The sequence below is a fragment of the Cebidichthys violaceus genome, unplaced genomic scaffold (assembly GCF_023349555.1).
Source record: "Cebidichthys violaceus isolate CVI_PGR_0920_01 unplaced genomic scaffold, fCebVio1.0.p SCAF_14, whole genome shotgun sequence".
NCBI lineage: Eukaryota > Metazoa > Chordata > Actinopteri > Perciformes > Stichaeidae > Cebidichthys > Cebidichthys violaceus.
Window position 1 is genome coordinate 9450992 of NW_027176307.1, and position 20740 is coordinate 9471731.

Sequence of the window (20740 nt, forward strand, 5' to 3'; positions counted from 1 at the left end):
GTTGGCGCAGATGCTAAACACAGATGAGTATCTGATACTGATTGAAGGCTTTTACAAGGACCGCTACGTGTTCAGTTCATGTTTTCAACAGCTGATATATTCTACTCTTTATTCAAACTAGACGAGCTTTTGCTGTACTTCCGTTGCCAAACTGCGTGCGCACACTTCCTTACGGCATCATAGTTTCCAAACTGTAAATGGGTCTATAGAGTACTGCAGCGGTAAGATGTGATTAATTCACCACCGCTGTGTCTCTCCTCCGCAGATGGAAGTGGAATAGAAAGCGGCGCCTCCCCCGCGTCCCCGCTGCCCGCCTCGGGGAACGGAGTCATCGCTCAGCCCAAGAAGATCCGAGGCGTCGGCTTCGGGGATATTTTCAGAGAAGGGTCGGTCAAACTGAGGCCCCGACTGCAGAGCCACGAAACGGAGGAGAAGAAGGAGAGAGTAAGTGAGACGCAACAACCTCGTAACATACGGTCTATGAAGTGTTGTGATAGCCGAATGTGCACGTACACAACACTGCTCACCTGTGCCGGTTAAAGCCAGCCATCATTTGGAGGAGGTGACTAAGTAAAGAAATGTAAAGTTTGCAGCTGAATGGTATTGAAAGATGAAATTACAAAAAAAAAATCATTAATTTTTTAGCAAATAGAATGCAATTAGGATTTAATACGGTAATGACTTGCTTGTCAAGACATATTTTTCAGTGTTAAGATACAGAGGGACATTCAAACTTTGACTTACTTTACTATATTTCCAGAGACATTCTTTTTTCTCTTTTACGTTTCAATTACTTTCAAATACGATATGTAGGAAGGATATTCACTGAGGGAACTGTAAGTAAGAACTGTTTGCAGCACTTTATTGAAATTGTAGCAATTTAAAAAAAAAAAAAAATGTTTTACTCACAGTGTATACAACATATATATATATATATATATATATATATATATATATATATATATATATTTCTGTCTGGATTCAGAATCTTGATTCTGTTACAATTTTTAAAAATCTATTTTTAGTAAAGTTTATTTACTTTAGACCCTACATATTGCTGCTTAGGGACAGGAATCATACACACAAGTTTACTGAGACATACAAAGGCAGCTTGCCTGAGCCGACTAATTTTATTATTTTTAAATTTTATCTTTTAAAAGGATTATTCTTGAAATCACTGATAATTGAGCAATACTTGCAAACAGTTTATCTGTGCAACTTCAGCATGATCGCAGTCAGTTGATATAACTTTTTCAAATGTAAAAACGGCATAATCTCATAGACTCATGACACACTCGCTACTGTTAACAGAAATAATCTAGTCACCTCACTCAACCAGTGGTCCTTCAGTTGAGCTGACATCATCAAGCCGTTTGTTTCCTAACTCGCCTGGCATCAGATCACAGCGACAACTTATGCAAATGAGATGAACTGCGGCGGGGCTCGTTTCCATCTGTGGTCTATGTAAATAACATCCACCCAAAATGTTTCAGTCCTGACAGTTATTTGCAGTAGGCTATGTAAACGTGTGTGTGAGTCTCACGGCTATCCCTTAACTACATCTATACGACACGCATCGTGTCGTTTTGGAGGAAGATGTACCTTCCTGTTGTTTACTGCCTGCACTGGAGGAACAATCCCATATCCATGTGAAGCTTCTGCTTGTTGTGAATACACCTGTTTCTCTGTCATCGGCACATGTTCAATGACCGTAGATTCAAGCAGGAAATACCATTCACACTGACACACAGGTTGAGATCAAGTTAGCCAGTGTGGAAACAGTAAGTCTACTTTTTTAAATGGAAGGAAAACCCAAACTTTAGATTATTTATTTGTATTTATTTAGAGCTTTAATAAACACAAGGGAGGATATGGGATCATGCATGCATGTTGATATGAAAGGGACAGTTTGGATGTTTGTAAGAGGTGCTTCTCCGTGTCTTACAGCAGTGGATGGAGTTTGGAGAAACTATTATCAGTTAAAGTTTACGCTATATTTAGACTATTTGCACCGGTTCACCTTGCTGTCTGACGGCTATAAAGTCGATGTGTTCCTACAGGTAACTGAAGCGGTTATGTATGATCTCGCCCAAGCCTCCAGGCTCCATTGGAAAAACAACAGTATTTTTACCTCGCACAGCGCGTGAGTGGCAAAGAAACTAAAGCTTTGTTTTGAATCAAAAAGACGAGTGTAACTCAGAGAGACGCCCACAGACTGTAGGTGTAACCGGCAAAAAGCCACAAACCAACCTCCACAATGCCGAGGAGGGATAGTAATTATCTGTAAACTCATACCTCATATTCATGGACCACTTTATTACCTTTGGCAAGCCCTGTAAAGAAACAAGTTAAGTATTAAAAGCATGATAAAGAGCCCTAAGTTGAATATCCTGTAAACTATTTGATTTGACTGCAAAATATTTACTCAAATGAAGATTTGTAAGACCTCCTGTTTCTAAAGCATTTAAAAGAATTGTCCTTTGAGTAATCCCTAGACAATGTGTTATCAGTGAACTATTTGTGACCGTCACACGATTGCACGCGCCAAATTAAAACAAAATATATATATAGGGGCACAACGAAGCACCGCCGTGATTACGTCGTCTTACTACGGCGAGTGTCAACTAAGCTTAACAGATGGAGGCGGCGGCAGACGAGCAACCCCCGTGTTCTTCACGTTAAAACGACGACTTCAGTTCCCCATCAGTACGGGCGAACAGAACACGTGATGAGTTTCTAAACATAGGGTTCACTTAAACTGAGATTCTTTTAGGTGTCTACAATACGTCCACAGCAGTACATTGCTTTACTCCCGTGCTCCTGTCCTGTTCTCCAAACTCCATCTACTGCAGTGATACACTGACTGTGGAGAAGTACCTCATCCAACCACACTTCCAGACGTCTGAACATTCCCTTTAACGTACTGGGGTTGCCAATGATGACGTCGGGCTCACTGCTTAGTTCAGCATGTTCTGAAACGCTTCCCTTCTTCTCCTTGTCTCTCCTCTTCACAACAGCCCTCGCCCTCTCTTTCACCACTAACACGGCTTCCCTCGCTCTCCTCCACTCCTCACATGTCGCATGCTCTCACGCTCTCACGCTCTTCCTCCTCGCGGCCAAAGATGTCTCCGTTTGGCCTCGACCGATCCTCTCGCTGCTCTCCCCTCTGCCTGCAGCAGTATCGTGACATGTGTTTTTGGATGATTTTCAGTTAATCCGAAAAGTTCTGTCTGCCTGGTTACTTTTAGCAGGTTGATACTATGCTTTCATTTCTGTTAGTCACCGCAGCATGATGGTGCTCCTTTTTTATTTTTGGCTTCTTTATTTCCATGTAGTCTTTTTTTTTACATTTTTTTATCCTGTGACTGACTAACCATCACTTCCAAGCTGTAACATCAGACTTTACCTTCTTGTAAAGCAGAAAAGCTAGAAGCCTCCTGTGTTTCACAGTTTACTGTCTTTGAGTGATTCTTCTTTCTTTCCATATATTCTACAATCCTAAAAGGGCGGGTCCATTATTATTTAGTTTTTTGGACGTTTTTACATCATTCTGTAGCTTCCCAATGCTGTTCTTTCGAAGTACGTACGTTTTTGCGTCAAAATTTCCCCTGAAATGTTGCCACAAGCGTAAGCGATTTCATCGCTTTGTTCTACGATATAAAAGGATTCAGTAAGAAACCTTCTGGTGAATTTTGAAGCTTTTACGATAGGCGGTAGCTAACAACACTAGCCCTCCTTTAGCTTAGTGGAGGTGACGTGAAGTCATGTGACCGCGGTGGAGTTTTGTTTACTTCGACCAGTTGCATTCACACTTTCAATGGTAAAATCCCATTGGTTCCAGTGGGATGCTAACCTCCTGGTGGCCTATTAAACATCGTCAATCCCTTCACCGCTCTATTGCATACAGTAGCTTAGATGACGGTGGCACGCTCCTAGTTAGGAGAAGCACTTAGGAGTACCAGCGAGGAAGCTCAGTAAAGTGCTGCTGTGGACGCCACGCTAGTTTGTCGATAACGGAAACAAACTGACCGATCGAGGCAGCGGTAGACCAGCAAATCTCGTGTTCTGTTGTGTTAAAATACTGCTTTTCTCAATGGGATCTGGTGACTTAGAAGAGCCCGACGATAACTCCTGCAGTGAACGGTGTAAACATGCCGTCAGACAGCCTGCTGCGACGGACAGCGCCAAAACCTCCATTGACAGAAACAGTCATTTTACCACACTGTAGAACAAGGGAGTATACGCTGACTCACCTAGTGCTTGCATTCACATTATTCATAACCTTATTGATCAGCTCACTTTGGTAACCGACATCACATGAGAAAGGATGCTGCTGGACCCGCCCCTTTAACTGCCCTTTAACCCTCTCAAATTAACAGCATCTTTCTCTCTCACACACACACACACACACACACACACACACACACACACACACACTTACACTCACACTCCACACTCCACAGTCACGTGACTCTGGGTGCAGACACGAACCCGTCTCACAGATGGGGACTCCGCCACACATCCACTCATGTGCGCTAAATCATTTCCATCTGTATGGTTTGCTCCATTTTAGCCAATCCCATCATTACCATCCGCTGCAAAGCCCGCCCATCCCAACATGACAGACTCGCAGAGAGCGGACGGGGACGGCAAATCCAAAGGTAAAGCACCGTTAAAGTACTGCAGAGGACGCTTTGACGTGTGGAAACGTGTATTTACTGTCAGCAGTTCCTTGTCAGTGTGTGGTGGGGGGGTGTGAGTGTTTTTTTTCCTGTTCGTCCTGTTTACTTCTAAAGTGGGCGTGCTAGCTCTGTTAGCATTTGTAGCGTCTGTCATTGGTTAAAAGCTCTACTGTGTAGTTTGGATATGATGAAACATCTTCTAAAAGACTGTATTGATGTAAACCTTGTGTGTTTGTGTTCATCTAATACGCTCCGTTTGGTTTCCTTGAATCCTTGTTAAGACCCTCGTATCTGTTTCCTCAGCAAAAGAGTACTGTAAGGTCACGTTCGCTTTTGAGGCGACAAATGAGGACGAGCTGACCATCAAGGAGGGCGATGTCATCCACATCCTGAGCAAGGTACGCGTTCACCGCCTCGTGCATGAAAGGAAAACTTCCCCGCTTGGTTTCTGTGGGAAACATTTTCACAACGTTTTAGAAATTTGTCAGCAAACTTTTGCTATTTGCCAACTTTTTGGTTCCACCGTGCCTACCCAGTCAACCGGGGTGAACGTTTTCATCGACTAGTTACCAATGTTGGTCGAGTAAGCGTTCACCTGGAGTTCAAGCTAAAAAATGTCCGATGCACATACAGTGTAATTTGTTAGAATTATGCTCGAGACACATTCTAGTTTATTTATTAAAAAAAAAAAAATATGTAAAAAGCTCTCTCTGACTTTAATTGTATTCATAATAAAAGTTATTGAGGGAAATATCAGATCATGAAAAGACAAATCTTTCTAACAAATGAAGAAAGTTGTTTCTGGTCCTTTTGTTGTTCAGTCTACAGTGAACATATATTTAAAGCAGACGGTGAATCATAAAACTAATCAAATATAAACTAGATTTCAATCTGATCTGTCTTCATTCTGGTATGAAACTCAAATCAGTCCGATCGGCTGCAGCGTCCAATCACATACCTGATGAACAATGAGGGGGCGTGTCGGCCGTTAAAACACTTCCTGGAAGGCTGTTCTTGTGCGTCCTCGCTCATGGCTCCTCAGAGATCCCTCCTCTCTCTCCTCGATCATTACATTACATGTAATTACTTTACATGGGGGGGGGGGTTGTGAGAAGGAACGGGGACTTCTTCAGTTGCCCCACCAAGTCTGTGGTAGAACGCTACCACCATCTAGTGGAGACAGATGAGAAGTGCTCGGTAAAAAGATCACAAGTGTTGTTTTTGTCTCTTTTTTTCCTCTACCTCTCTAGACTGACTCTTTTGGATGGTACTTTGTGAAATTTCTTTTCTTTAGAATCTGCCTATAGCTGCAGCGTAAAGAAATATCAGGCCCATTGGAGATAATGTGACTTTTTTTAAAAAAAAAATTGTATCTGCTGCAGGACACAGGAGAGCCCGGATGGTGGCGAGGGGAGATTGGGGGCAGAGACGGCGTCTTCCCAGACAACTTTGTAGTCCCGGTGTCTGAAGCAGACAAAGAGGTGAGATCAGTTTAAGAGCCTCGTCTAAAAAATGACCGTGACATCGTTTCAGGTCAAAATATAGTCTGCATGAAAACAAAAAACAAATTAATATTATTTTTTCAGTTTTCACAGAGTTCAATCTTTGAACTCCTGATAATATCTACCAAACATTCATTCATTTTCAGAATTGAACCCTTGAAAGGCTTATTGTAATAATGATAAAGAGTACCTGATGTATTTTTCAAAGTGGACCCTATTTTCTCATGTTTTGGTGTCAAAGTGACTACTGGGGACAACAGTTTTTAAAATTGGTCCAGTATTGAGGGAAAACGTTGTTTCGTTCCTCAATAATCGGAGCTCGTCGGTGGTAAAAACAAGCACTTTTAGTGGACTTAAATGAGCAGCTTGGATTACATGTGATTACATCGCAGCCTGTTTAGAGGCTATTCCATCTGCTGCGTTCTCCACTCGATACTGGACCAGTTTCATTGCCCTGATTAGTCAGTTAGCCACAAAAACATGGGAGAACAGTTACAATAAATACCAGAGTTACCTTTTAAAAAGCTTTGTAAATATGTTTAGAGCCAGATCCATCTTAATGCCCGTCCACCCAGATACCTCAGCAGATACGAATGACACTGAGTGGCGAATTTAAAAAAACAGCAAAACGTGTAATAAATAGAGTTGGGAGGGGGTGAGACTGTTCCTCACCCTGCTTATTTTAATCTCACCTCTTGACGCATGGCGCCCCATTACCTTACATCATTGTAATTGATGTTATAGAGCAGTAAAGCACAGCTTATGTTTTCCACATCACACATTGAATTCTGACAAAGGGCTTTCCCACTTTCGGGTAACGAGGCCGACGGATAATCGGCCGGATTGCATTTTAGCTTATTGCTCACAAGTCTTCTTCCGGCAATCTGTGACGATCGGTGAACCGGCTTTTGAAAAGTAGCCGCAGCGAGGCGGTGCACGCGGCTCCACCACCAGTTCCACAGACATCATTACTTGATTCTATCCTGTCGTCCTTGTGTCTGTGTTTCAGACGCCCATGTCGAGAGGCTCGGTGAGATCGTCTCCCAAGCAGGAGTCAGAAGAGGTAAGCCGCCGGTGATGTGAGTGCCATGAAACACAATCGGGACGGTTGAGACTTTTTGAAGTGGTATAACCGATAGTGGATGGAGGTACAGACCCTTCTCTTCAGAGCCACCAGACTCCCATGTTTGTCTCTTTTGTCTTACGCAAAAATGCTCAATGCAGAGATGAAATCAGTGTTCCTAAAGCCCCGTGAAGAATACACTGAACTGAACTGTGATTCCGTGACGATGTTGCAGTGAAGATACTGAAGAGTCACTTCAGATGTAAACACAGGAAGATATGTAGTCGTCTGATAATCTGAGCTAGCGGGAGCGTGTAGAGCTAGAGCAGAAGAGAACGGAGCTTTGGGGATCTCCACATGTCGTTACGCTCAGATGTGTAACTGCAGACAACTAAGTGGCCTCCGTTCTTCAAATAGGAATCCAGAAATAATTCTGCACTCTGTGTTTTGAAGTGTGTATCCTTCAAGGACTCTGGACAAGAGCACTCTCAGTGAATAGTTGCTTAGCGCCAGTAAAGGTGTTGATAAGCCGCCTTTTTGTCAGTTTGATCAAAAAGCAGCTGACCTTCTGGAAGAGTCTGATCCAGTCACGGGCCGCTCTTTAAGTGGAGACGCCTCCCTTTCATGCTGCTGTTGCCATGGTGTCTGCAATCTCTCTCTACGGAGGATCGAAACGATAAAAAACAAACATTGTTGTTATTGAATATTCAAATAGCAAAGCTTCTTCAGATACAGGCTGGTGGATGGTGGAAGTCCACAGCATGTGTATTACATGATATGATCTTTGTTGTATTAGTGAATTGTTACCCAGCCTTTGTACTGTATGCGAAAATAATTTGCAATCTTCCAACCATTAAAGGTTTAAGTTCCAGGCTGGGATCTTGGATGTTATTAATGTTCTGCGTTAAGACCGAAACCTTAATTTGCCGTCCTTTTCTCCTTCCCTCTGGCTTTTGATTTCTGCAATTGTGAGAACAGATGCGAGTCACTCTGACCTATTTTCTCTCTCTCACCCTCTCTTCCTGTCAGAAGCCGAAGAAGCCACCTCCGCCATCAAAAAGCATAGGTAAGTACCTACGTATGCCTCATTAAACGCCTCCAGCTCAGTGGGGAGTGTGAGGGAATGGTGAGCCTTGATTAGTGCTGTGGAACACACTGGTTCTCCAACTAAAGCTCACTGGATACTGAATGCAGTCACCTTGATAGACTGCTTCAGAGTGTGCACAGCCACAGCAGGATCAAACAACTAGGCTAAGTCAAAGTATTAAGACAGGTACCAAGTCAGAATTCAATTATGATGAATAAAGAACAGGCGAAAACAAGACGTTTGTTGTTGTAATTCTCATTTCAGCCACAAGAGGCTGAAGTGCACCATTACACCGTGTTCTAAATAGAGCCAAAAGCATTCATGTTCTCCCTAATGTCACTTTAGAGCCAATTTAATAATGTTTATAACCAAAGAGTCCATGGAGAAATTTAAAACTCACCAGGTAGAAGTGTTTAGTGCTATTAGGACATGGAGTAGTGTTGCACTGCAGCCTCTTGTGAGTATTACAACAGAAGAAAACTGTTCCCACCTGTGTGACAGATGGAAAAAGTAACTTAGAAAAGTGTTCACCTGTTCATCAACACAGGAGAGAGAACTTCAAATGTAGCTCAGACTTAGAAAATGGGTCACCAGAATTTTTTCTTCTCTCTCACTTTATGTGCTTAGTTGTAAGTTTACATGAGACAGCATGCAATGCAACTCGTGTTTTTGCAAACACAGCGTTTTGAAAAAATAATTTTGGTTATTAATGCCCAGAATAAATCGGAGCATGTATGAGCACACAATTTGGGGCTTTTAATTTGAGACACGGGTGTGATGCTGCGTTAGTTTATGGAGTTTAAAGTGTGTTTGCCGTTGGTTCTCATGGCTCACTTATCCATTTGTTAGGGTTGGTCACATCGAGGAGATGGTGGTGTGAAGTAGTTTCCACCACCATCTCTGTGGCCACAGTAATAACATCAGTAAAATCAGTGTTTGATCACGTCAGCTCAGCACGTGCCGTGTCCTTGAGTTTGATGTTTTCTGCAGAGCAGGTAGGGGAGTGCTAACGTGTTAAATGGGGTTGTTATAGTAACCAGATGTCCAATCCCCTAAGACCAGTGTCAGGATAGAAACAGTACATGAAAAGAAAAGAGGCTGGGAACCTCCGACTTTACCCGATACGAGCAAATTGTGTTCCCTTTTGCATGATGTTTCCGAAATCCGATCAGGGCAGAAAACGGCCAGTAATCGCATTACTTAAGTTCCTGTAAACATTCTGTCAGCCGAGCGGTTCACCAGGAGAATGGAGACCGTACATGCAGAGGTCGATGAGGGCTTTTCTTTCTTTTTATCTGCTGGCACATGGTTACCACATGAGTACAATTCACAGAGAGGACCGAGCGTTAAATGCATGAGTACATGGAACGTTTCAAAGAAAAGCCCCTGTTCCAGATTTACGCGATGGTTTCACTTAAAGTGTTTTGCAGTTCTTCTTTCATCACACATGGAAGTAGAAGGCAGCATAGTTTTAATGGTGGTGGAGTGTTGCTGTTGAGGGGAGACACTACCTGTGAATAGAGTAAAAATGTGAATATATATATATATATATATATATATATATATATATATATATATATATATATATATATATAACCATGAAACCTCCACAGTTGTTTACTTACATTAAGACAATATATGGACATAAAGCATTATCTTATTAAATATGTACAAATATTTGCATACATTTCCAGAACATAAATCTGAACTTTGGATAAAGCAGGTTAAAAATTCTTCATTTTGTTGACATATCAGAGTCAAAGGTTTTTACTGAGGGAATCTTTTTATCACTACATAAATTAGAAAATTCTCTTAACAGAGATAAAAAGAATTAACAAACTACTCTGTAAAAAAGTTCAAACTTTTAAAGATTTTGTTTTGTAAAATAGGTAGAATAGGGTAAAAAAAAATTAACTAATTGATATCACCATGAAACTTCCCCAGTTGATTACTTTGAGTAAGACCATTATTTTTTGTATTGCAATTTCTTTGAAATGTTATATTCATTTTCAAAATCTACAGAGGCAAATAGACAAAAGTAGTGAAATTAATTTTCACCCCACTTGTCTGAAAGAAAACATGTTATGCAAGCGAAATCAGCCAAAGTCAATGATTGTTTCCCTTAGTGCCTTAAAGCAGCAAGCGCTTCATATCGGCACCAAGATCTGCACTTTGCAAAATGCACACTTGCATCATCGTTTTCCTGTCTGCACAGGAAGTATTTGTGGAGCATTTGCCTTCACTAGCTCTACACCACTACAATGTGTTGCAGTTTGGTGTGTCTCTCTCTGACAAATCTATGAATGTGTGTCCATGCACAGAAAAAACACACACGAGTGCATGCAGCTATACATGCACAGTACAGTGTGGGCCAGAGATGCATATTGAATCTGTGTGTTTGCAACTGTCTCTCAGTGCGTAGTATAGTGTGTGTGTGTGTGTGTGTGTGTGTGTGTGTGTGTGTGTGTGTGTGTGTGTGTGTGTGTGTGTGTGTGTGTGTGTGTGTGTGTGTGTGTGTGTCCCCGGTGGTTTTCTTTGTGCAATTGTACTTGTGAAAGTGTGTGTGTTCCTCCTCATTGTCTGGTGAGTCTTAAGTCAGTTGTGTTCGGACAGATTGTGGACCATGTTTCGTTTTTCAGCTCTCAGGCCGGAGGTTCCCAGCGCCGACAAGAAGCCTCATCCCATCAAGCCAGAGGACAGAGGTAGGACTGTCCATCTTTACTTCCTCACCCTCCTTAGCTGTTCTATCCTCTTCTTTTCTCAACGTCGTTCTCACCTTTGCATCTCGCGTTAGAAGCTTTGACCTTCTTTTTTTCTTTTTTTGTAAATGTGGAACACACCATTCCTCACACGCTGTGGTCCGTATCACCACTATCGACCTGATGGGGAACCATTTAACCAGGAGCCATTCTGTTTCATTTTAATTCAACTGTGCATTCTTCCCTTTGTGACTTCTTACCCGGTGGTGGAAGAAGCATCAAAAGTAAAAGTAGTGGTTCGTTAGAAACATGTCCCTTGTGACATCAATGTGTAAGCAGAATTTTTACTGTTGTAGCTGGTTGAGCTGGAGCTAGCTTTAACTATTTTATATCATGTGGCAACTGCCGATTCTGAAAAGTGAAGACTTAAACCTGTATTTGTCCACCAGGGGGCGACTCCTCTGGTTGTATAGAAGTCTAGTCTAAAATGACTCTACTTCTCTCTTGATTTATTACCTCAGTAAACATTGTAAACATGAGTTTATGGTCTCAATCTATAGTTTCAAGTCTTCTTCAATACAGCATGATGTTCATTTAGTAAATTATGCTCTATTTAGAGTCAAACAGACCATAAAGCAGGGTATGTTTTAGGGCGGGGCTGCGCAGTGATTGACAGGTCGCTTTTAGTTCGTGAAAGTTGACTATAAAAGTTTGGTTGCCTACAAAAGTCTTATTCAGCGTTTGGTTGTACATAGCTCCACCCTCATGTCACTTCCGGTTGAAAACAACAACATGGCGACGGTCAAAGTGCCGAACTTGAGGCTTCAAACTCGTAGTCCATAAACCGATGGTTGATGTCACTGTTACAAAGTCCACTTCCTATATACAGTCTATGTTTTGAATACAATTCATCCATTTAGTCCAGCCTCGGAATTGGGCCCCTCCAAAGGGTCGTCAGATTAAATAATGGAAGAGGAAAGAAGAAAACTGTTACACTTGATTGTTGGATTTTACGTAAATGTAACATTGTATTAAAATGATCATACGATTTTAATGGAAACATTTTAATCTGAAAAGTAATTATATCTCCTGAAGTATAAAGAAGCATAAACAAGTAATCAAGTGAAGTTCAAGTACCTCAAAATTGTACTTAAGTACATTTCCAATATGTTAAAAACACATGATACAAAATAAAACCCCTGTTGTAAAGCCACAAGAAGTATGGGAGCAAATTAATCTGAGATAGATAGAAATAGAAGTGACACATTTCGACAAACACCTCTGTGGCGGTCGCTCTGTGATTGCAGGAAGCGCTGACACCTTGAGGTCAGTTGGTTTGAGTTATCTAAACGCATCACATGTCGAGGCGAGCTCTGAGTCATTCTTGGTAAGGAGACAGATGTGCAGTTTCTATCTTACTTTGGATCGCACAGGAAATGAGCTCTGTGTGTGTGTGTGTGTGTGTGTGTGTGTGTGTGTGTGTGTGTGTGTGTGTGTGTGTGTGTGTGTGTGTGTGTGTGTGTGTGTGTGTGTGTGTGTGTGTGTGTGTGTGCGGTTTTGTATTTAATACATAATGAGGACCGTAACCTGTTTTTAACCAACTGAGTCGAGACATTTTGGAAAGTGAGGACATTTTGGCTGGTCCTCACTTCTTCTGAAGCTTGTTTCAGGTTAGAATTAGGGCTGGAGGAAGGGAATAGGGAATGCATTATCTCAATCAAGATCCTCATCAAGATAGAAGTACAGGTGTGTGTGTGTGTGTGTGTGTGTGTGTGTGTGTGTGTGTGTGTGTGTGTGTGTGTGTGTGTGTGTGTGTGTGTGTGTAAATGGGTTTGCAAGAATTTGCTTATACTGCTGTGTCGGTGTCGCATCTTTTTCACCTCACCACTATTTCAGATGTGATTTAATACTGTGAGGTTGTTGTTACTGACAAAATTAATCTCATGTCATACAATTCCTTGTTTAAGCTTTAATCTAGATGTTAAGAATTGTCAGCAACCTTGAGTTTTCTAGTTACACCTTTCCTTCACAGCAGAGAAAAAAAGTATCTTCTCTCCTCCTTCACCGTCTTCTAACATGAGGTTTAACCCTTTAGCCGTCAGTCCTCATTGCCAGCTTGTGAAGCTTATTACCCGCAATTTCATTTATGTCATTTTCAACTTGCACCCTCGGCGATGTCAGATAACATCACTCATTTCATCCACATTTTTTTCCCTCACATTAAACAAGCCCCACTTTCAGATGCAAATTAGATTATGGAGCATTTCGAGCATAAAAATCAGTTATAGATGTGATGTGACATAAGCTGTACAATATAAGATGAACAGATGTGTTCTGGACTCGTGTTCATCGGATTAATAACGTTTTTCAGATTTCTGACGTGACACCGTCAGAATATGGTTTTCAATGAAGCAGATCTCAAAACGGAAAAATATTGACCGTTATTTGCAGTATTTTTATTTGTTTTAGTGAAGACAAACGAATTCCCTCTCAGTAAGCCAATCTCATGCTCAAGTGATAAATCAATTCAGTCAAACAGTGATTGCAGGCTATTTCTATCTTGTGTAACACTAGAAAAAAGAAAACAATGGTTTGACCGTCATAAAGCAGTACAATAGATTTCTTCAAATGCTGTTTTTCTTTTTATGTCATACTTCCAGTGTGTTTGACTGCTGTTGCTGGGGCTCCACAGAGTGATTTCATCCATCAGTGATGCGCAACTCACACTTTACAAGAGCTTGCTCAGTTCACACAATAAAATTAACTCACTTTCATAGTGCATAATTGTTTGCATCCGATGACCGGAAGTTACCATCTTTGGAATGCGGAAGAGTGACGTAGAGACGCTGTATACAACTCTGGTAGCAGCAGCGACCTGTCAATCACATTAAGCCCGCCCTAAAGCATCCCCTGCTTTATGGTCTGTTTGACTCTAAATGGACCATAATTTACTAAATGAACATCATGCTGTATTCAAGAAGACTTGAAACTATAGATTGAGACCATAAACTCATGTTTACAATGTTTACTGAGGGAATAAATCAAGAGAGAAGTAGAGTCATTTTAGACTAGACTTCTATACAACCAGAGGAGTCGTCAGTAGAGAGAATGCAGGTTTTAACACTTCTGCATCAGCTTCACTCGACAGAACCAGAGGTTTCCGCCTGATTACAATCAAACTCTTTTTCACTTCCCCCGGAGACAAGAAGAGGCACACATTTTGAACGGCCAGTGCACTAGTCATCTCACTCAAAACAACGAAACACGGCTGCCTGATGACGAGACGTTCAGCTGAGAACAAACCTTTATCAGCAGATAAGCTTGTTGAGCATCCATTTGGTCTTGTCGCTTCAGCGCTGCACAAAAACAAATTTACTTTTAGAGACTTAGACTTGGCAAGGATTTGCCTCGGTTTCCTGTGCATCATTGTTGAGTTGATTGCAGGAAGGTGAAATGTGTCAATCTTCCATAATGACATTTTCAGTATGTGTACAATTTCTCCTCTTGCCTCTTTGTTTCTCTTTTATCATTCACAGTTTCATCAACATCTTTGTCTCACCTCTTCTTTTCTCTGCTTTCAGTTGACAGGCCCGCGCCAGATCACAAACCATCCAAGCCCGCGGCGCCGGTGGTCCCACCCAAGAAGCCGGTCCCCCCTCCCGGGAAAGGCAGGCCAGGAGGCTTCCTCCCGAAGAGGCCGGACAAGCCTCTCGCTCCCTCGCCGAACCTCAAGTGAGTCCGTTATGGCCGCGTGTCCCCTGTGTCTATTCAGCAGTCAGTCCAGCATCTGCTCGTGTGTACCATTATTAGTCCTGTCTCTTGTGTGTTGATGTGAGCAGCAATTTTTACATGAATGTACTCTCAGGAGTACAGTAATTTCATGTTGAAAAAGTTTCCCCCTCTTTGTCTGCAGGCACAATGGAGAGGTGCCTTCCACGCGACCAAAGTCCGACTTCGAGCCGTTATTGCCCACCAAACCCAAAACGCTGTCCGGAGACTGGGGGGAGAAGTCCTTGGATATGGGTATGTACAGCCTCCAGATGTCAAAGTCCAAAATAATAGAGGTGATTATTTTGCTTGTTGTTATGTCGAAATCTTGATTATTTGAACTGCAAAACACACTCGGGGTGAAACGGAATGTTCCACCAGTGAGACGAAATGAGTAGTTTTCAATCAGTTTTTTTAGGCCAAAAGCCGTTAATCGTAGTGACGGCGAGATGAAGCTTCATGAAGCATTAAAGCTTTCCATCCAATTGCTTCACTCATGGGCCGAAACTTCATGGTGCTTCATTTGCTCTACTGCGCTATCAAGCGGACAATAAATGTAAAACGGGCAGAGTGATTATAATGCCACCATGGCTTTGGTGTGTGAAGCTTTGAATTGAATAAATGAATGAATGATGTTTGTGATGCTCGAATAGATTGCAAACAAATGTGCAATACAGTCCCAAGGCCACAAAATATGTGGGGGGGGTCCATTGCGTTTCGCTGCCCCTCATATTTCGAATCACACGGCAAACCAGCGAACCATTTCCTGAATCAGTCACGTGGTACAGCCGGCTCGCGAGGCTTCGAACGTCACCGCATACGACATCGACACAAGCCTCGATACGCGCTTCACCAAAATCTTCCTGGATTACTCGACACAGGCTTCGAAGCCTCGACACGGAAGGACACATGACTAGTTAATGGATTACTTCCCCAAATGGTGTTTGCTGAGACAACAAGCACCGCTTGTGTGTGACAGCTCGCAGGCTGATTTCTAGGATTCCAGGCCTCAAATGAACTCCCATAACCAACATCAGCAACAAATATTCATTGCCGTGCGAGACTTCGGCAGCCATGCAGCACCCAGATCTGCCCCTGCAGTATATTCTGCTTCTAATACCACTACTACTACTACTATTCCCTACTACTACTCCCTTATTTTTTGTAACGTGGTACATTGTTTACATTTTTTGTGTTTTGTTTAAAAAAACCTAAAAAAACATTTTGTTTAAATTTAAATTCTGCATTTTAGTTTGACTTTTTAAAAATGCATTCATGTGAATTCTTGAGCACATTAATAGCTTTGTAAATTACCAAATTATTGCATTTTTGATTTAATCTAACCACTTGGCAGTACCTCTGCGGCACACCAGGTGGCGCCCTGTGGCCCACACGCCGTTTGAGAATTTCTGCTTTAGGCAACATAAGTAGTCTTTTAAATTGCTGAGCTGAGTAACTGGGCTCAGTTTAGGTTCAGAATGCTCACTTGGGACCGGAAAACATCAGCCCAACCTGGTTCATACGAAACTTTGATCCACATAAGAGTTGTGACTCTTAAGCTTAGTTTATACTCTGTGTAGTGAAGCCGGCGAGAGGCGAGGCATTTTTGTTATCTGGCGCCGCACGATCACGTGACTGTCACAGATGGTTAACTGATAAAAACACGATGTACATGTCTGGGGATTATACAACAAAGGCCAATTCGTTTTGAGATGCTTTAGAAACAGTATTTTGCAGTCAAATCAAATAGTTTACAGAATATTCAATCTTTGTTTCTTTAAATTTGCATTTAATACTTGACTTCTTTCTTTACAAGCCTTGTATGAAGGCAATACAGTAGTGCATGAATGTGAAATAGTAGTTTACAGATAACTACAATCCCTCCTCTGCATTGTGGAGGTTGGTTTATGGCTTTTGCCAGTGATACCTACAGTCTGTGGGCACATCTCAGGGTTACATTTGTGTGATTCTTCACAGTTCCTTTTCTTTGTACGCCCTCTGGCGTTTCAGAGTATAATAAAAGTATAAACGGCTCCGTTCATGGCGAGTCTGCGGAGGCTCTCGCTACGAGGACAAACAAAGCCTTATCTTCTACCACTCAGAATCGCAAGAATTACTACAAGGGTGAAACTCAACGCAGGTGGACGGCACAGTTTACGACACAAACATTCTACTTAATTTGGAAAAAAGCGGGAGCGCTTAAAACATGCTATAGTTCTATAATACTAAAGTACGTGGAGTCAGGCAATCTTGAGGGAGTTCTCCACTGCTGGAGACGTGACATCGGTAACAACCCTCTCTTCTTCCAGAACACACAGACTCAACTTCTGTTTTTACATAACAAATGTTATCCCCAAAACAATCCTCCCTACTCTATTACACAGGCATTCTCATCTAGGTTACATGTTTCCATTTAGTTTTATGGATACAAAGATCTATTTGTATACCAAAGTGGTTTTATGTGGTGACTGTGGCTAAGTGGAGAGCAGGGCCGCCTTTCAATCAGAGGGTTGGCGGTTCGATCCCCTGCTCCACTAGTCTCATGTCAATGTGTCCTTGAGCAAGACACTTAACCCCAAAATTGCTCCCGTAGCTGCGTCTACGATGTGTAGATAGATACTGAATTGTAAGTCACTTTGGATAAAAGTGTCTGCTAAATGGCCGTAATGTAAAATGTAATGTATTTGTTGATTTAATAGTCGATGACAAAATTAATTAAACTTATTTCAGAGCTGTAGTTTAGGTTTAGATGCCCTGTAGAAGATTAATACCTATTAGAATACCTATAATACCAGTTTAAAGACACATTCCTCGTGAACTTTTCCCCACCAAGAGTTCCCTCACGTCGACCGTTGAAACGTTGTCAATCAGCAGTTTGTAGCCGTCAGGCTTTTGCACATTATGAGCTGTGCATCAATATGCAAATTTGCCTTCAATAAAATGCCAGAAGACGTGAGGGAAGACACGCAGAGCTTCAATCGACATAAGCAGCGCTCAGTGTAAGCGTGAGGGAAATAAAAAAAAGACAGGATGTGGTGTAAACAGTAATTGAATAGATGAATAGTTTTGAGGCGTTCAGTGATGAACAGAAGCACAGGGGGGAAGAGAAACGGGGGGGCGGGAAAGGGTCCAAAGAAATGACAACTAGGACGGATTTTTTTTTTTCCCCACCAGAGAATTCTCTGTTTGCGACAGGTTCTGTGCAGAGGTGACTAAGAGTCGCTAAAACGCCAGACCACTCAATCTGGTATCCTGACACACACGCACGCATTGGAACATGAAAATCCAATCTCGCCTGCAGTCACATGCGATGCTGTTCTGACTGCAGCAGGTTTGTCACTGTGAAGCTGCAAAGTGCTGTTACACAACGGCCGCAAAAGTTGTATAAAGACAAAGTGGAAATGACTCATTCTGTCCTCTGTTTATGTTTGTTGTGCTCATATGCACACGCTCATAAACAAACGTCATATTACCGTATAGTTGCATTTAAATGTGTACTGTAAATCATCTAACAGCAGCCTTTATTTATTTTATTTCCCTGTTTATAGTTTAGTATGTTTTATGAATTGATAAGACATCAGCCTGTTTTCTGATCTGCAGAAATTTTCACTTCCTATTGATGCAAACTCAACACATCCTTCAAGTTTACTCTGTTGTGCTGAATTTATCTTGTTAATAAAATAAAAGAGTTAGCCTGGCTCTGTATGAAGTTATGTCAAACCGTTTTTTATAATTTGATGAAAATGGAACAGGGCAACGCGGACAATTCGCACCGGACCCGGTGTGCAAAGTCGTCACGTGGAAAATTAGCACTCAGATTTCCCGTATTCCGCACGTCTCATTTTCACATCGCACTGAGAAACCGCTTCTTGAGAATGTGTTCAGATGTAAAATGGCTTTGCACCAGATAGAATAGAATGCCTTGTAGCATTTAGCATTGTGCTAATTCTGCTGTTCCAGAGAGAAAGTACCTGATGTTAACTAGCTATTAACATGGCCTCTGACAATACGTCCAAAGAATTGGTGCAGCAACAGCTTACGTACCAACGCATACTAAAGGAACCTAGTTTGTGTATTTTCCAACTGATACACCAATGTTCAAGCTCGTCTACTTCATTGCTGAAGTACTTCCATAAATACTTCCCAGCTCAAGTGACATTTGACCCTGGTGCAAGTAAAAAAAAAAAACTAAAAAAAACAACACATTCTGCCTCTACAGGCTCCAGGTTAAGAGAACCACAAAAACAAAATATATTGCGTACGGTATCTACGATACCCACTTGATCATGAGTTAAATCACTTAGAACTTGAACAGGGTTCGACATTAACGCTTTCCAATGCAAGTAGACTCTGTGTTTGGGCGAGTGGAATAAATCATGCAGTTGTCCAATTTGGAAAGTGAAAAATAAATGTGAAGTTTATATGGGGCTGAAAAAAATGTGATCAGGAGATCAGCCTTCATGCTTTTTAGTCACAGATACCTGATAATGCCACATAGTGAGCAACAGATTGGCAAGAGAAGAGCTAGTTAACATTAGCTATTAGCAGCCGGTGGACAGAACAGTCCTGCTTGGCTAAATAACAAAGCTACCAGCATAGTAACATTTGGATCTACTAACTTCATCGACATAATGTATTGATTAATTAATTAACATGCTGCTCAAAGTAATCACAGTGACACAGTCTCTCCTTACGGAGCTAACCGCTAAGGTACGGAGGTTGCATTGAGTTACGTTACGGTGCGTTCAAGCTCCAAACAGTAACAAAAATTGTATCATGACGTGTTCAAATACAATCTGAAAACATACTTTTTTCAATTTTTTGTGTTGATCTGGATTACTCATTTAAAGTGTCATTGTGTGGTTGATTTCACTTTGTGAAACGGACCAGACCTAGCCTAAGTTGTGCCTAAACTTTGCTGACCAATGGCGTAACGTCATCACTCACTCCGACCAATGGCATAAGAGACTTAAGAGTTTAAAGGGCTATAGGCTTATTTTTCTGCTGCCCAAGCTGTTCACGAGCAACAAGGTTACATTCAAATGGAATGAAATGAGATTGCGAGTTCACCCTGTTGATGTTGCCATTACTCATCCGTTTTCCTTCTCCGTCTCTGCCTCCCCCATCTAGCCCCAGCAGATCTGATAAGTTTTGACGAGTTGTCGTCTTCCTCGGAGAAGCTCTCTCACCCCACTGCTAACAGACCAAAGATGCCTGGCAGGAGGCTGCCCGCCCAGTTTGGCGGAGGACATTCGGTGAGCGCACACAAGCACCTCGGCAACTTGCAACTAGCCCCATCATGACCGTCATGTTCTACGTGTCAGGATGTGTAGGATAAGGCCTCGCCGTGGCTTTCAGTGCAGACATTTGACAAGATTTCTGAACAAACCTTTTTTTCATCTATTTAATGTTTTATTATTCATCATAACCTAAAACTATGATTTAGTTTTTGATAAATGTTGCTTTCTCCAGTTGAAATGAGAAAACACAGCTGGCATCAAATTAATCAGCTGTAGCTAATCAACGTCAATTCTGTAACAGCTAAGTCAGGAGTCTATTCTTTGTTCTACAGTAGTAATTCAACCAGACCATCAACTTCATATTTTTGCACAATGGATCTTTCATATTCAAAGACAGCTTTCATGAGGCTACACTTACTACTTTAATTAAGAAAGTTACATTTTTCAGATTGGATCAACAGGTTATAAACACTAATAAGGCTACCATCAAAAACTGTCTGGCTCATCGGCCAAAAATACGTTATTATTATTTTTTAATCTTATTTTCTCGCTCTCTTCTGAAATGGATGTACCACTCCATAGATTTTCACTCTGAGGTCCCTCGGCTCTCTGTTACCCATCACACCCCTCCACTCACTCACCCTCTGTCACGCTCATGCTCTATCGCTCTCTCTGTCTCACACACACACACACACACAC

General features: G+C 41.8%; 1 protein-coding gene across 4 annotated transcripts in view; it reads left to right on the forward strand.

Moving 5' to 3' along the window:
* cd2ap (CD2-associated protein) overlaps positions 1-20740 on the forward strand; it is a 54322-nt gene that overhangs the window by 27016 nt on the left and 6566 nt on the right. For 3 of the 4 annotated variants that reach the window (XR_011102781.1, XM_068708744.1, XM_068708746.1), the window contains exons 6-15: positions 266-444; positions 4574-4661; positions 4986-5080; positions 6065-6163; positions 7194-7247; positions 8277-8313; positions 10974-11036; positions 14615-14765; positions 14947-15056; positions 19932-20056. Coding sequence is in view for 3 of the 4 variants with exons in the window: in XM_068708744.1 (XP_068564845.1) it covers positions 266-444; positions 4574-4661; positions 4986-5080; positions 6065-6163; positions 7194-7247; positions 8277-8313; positions 10974-11036; positions 14615-14765; positions 14947-15056; positions 19932-20056 (1001 nt within the window). In the remaining variant the exon portion in view is untranslated. The remainder of the gene's footprint in view (positions 1-265; positions 445-4573; positions 4662-4985; positions 5081-6064; positions 6164-7193; positions 7248-8276; positions 8314-10973; positions 11037-14614; positions 14766-14946; positions 15057-19931; positions 20057-20740) is intronic. The other variant, XM_068708745.1, reaches the window with a different exon arrangement.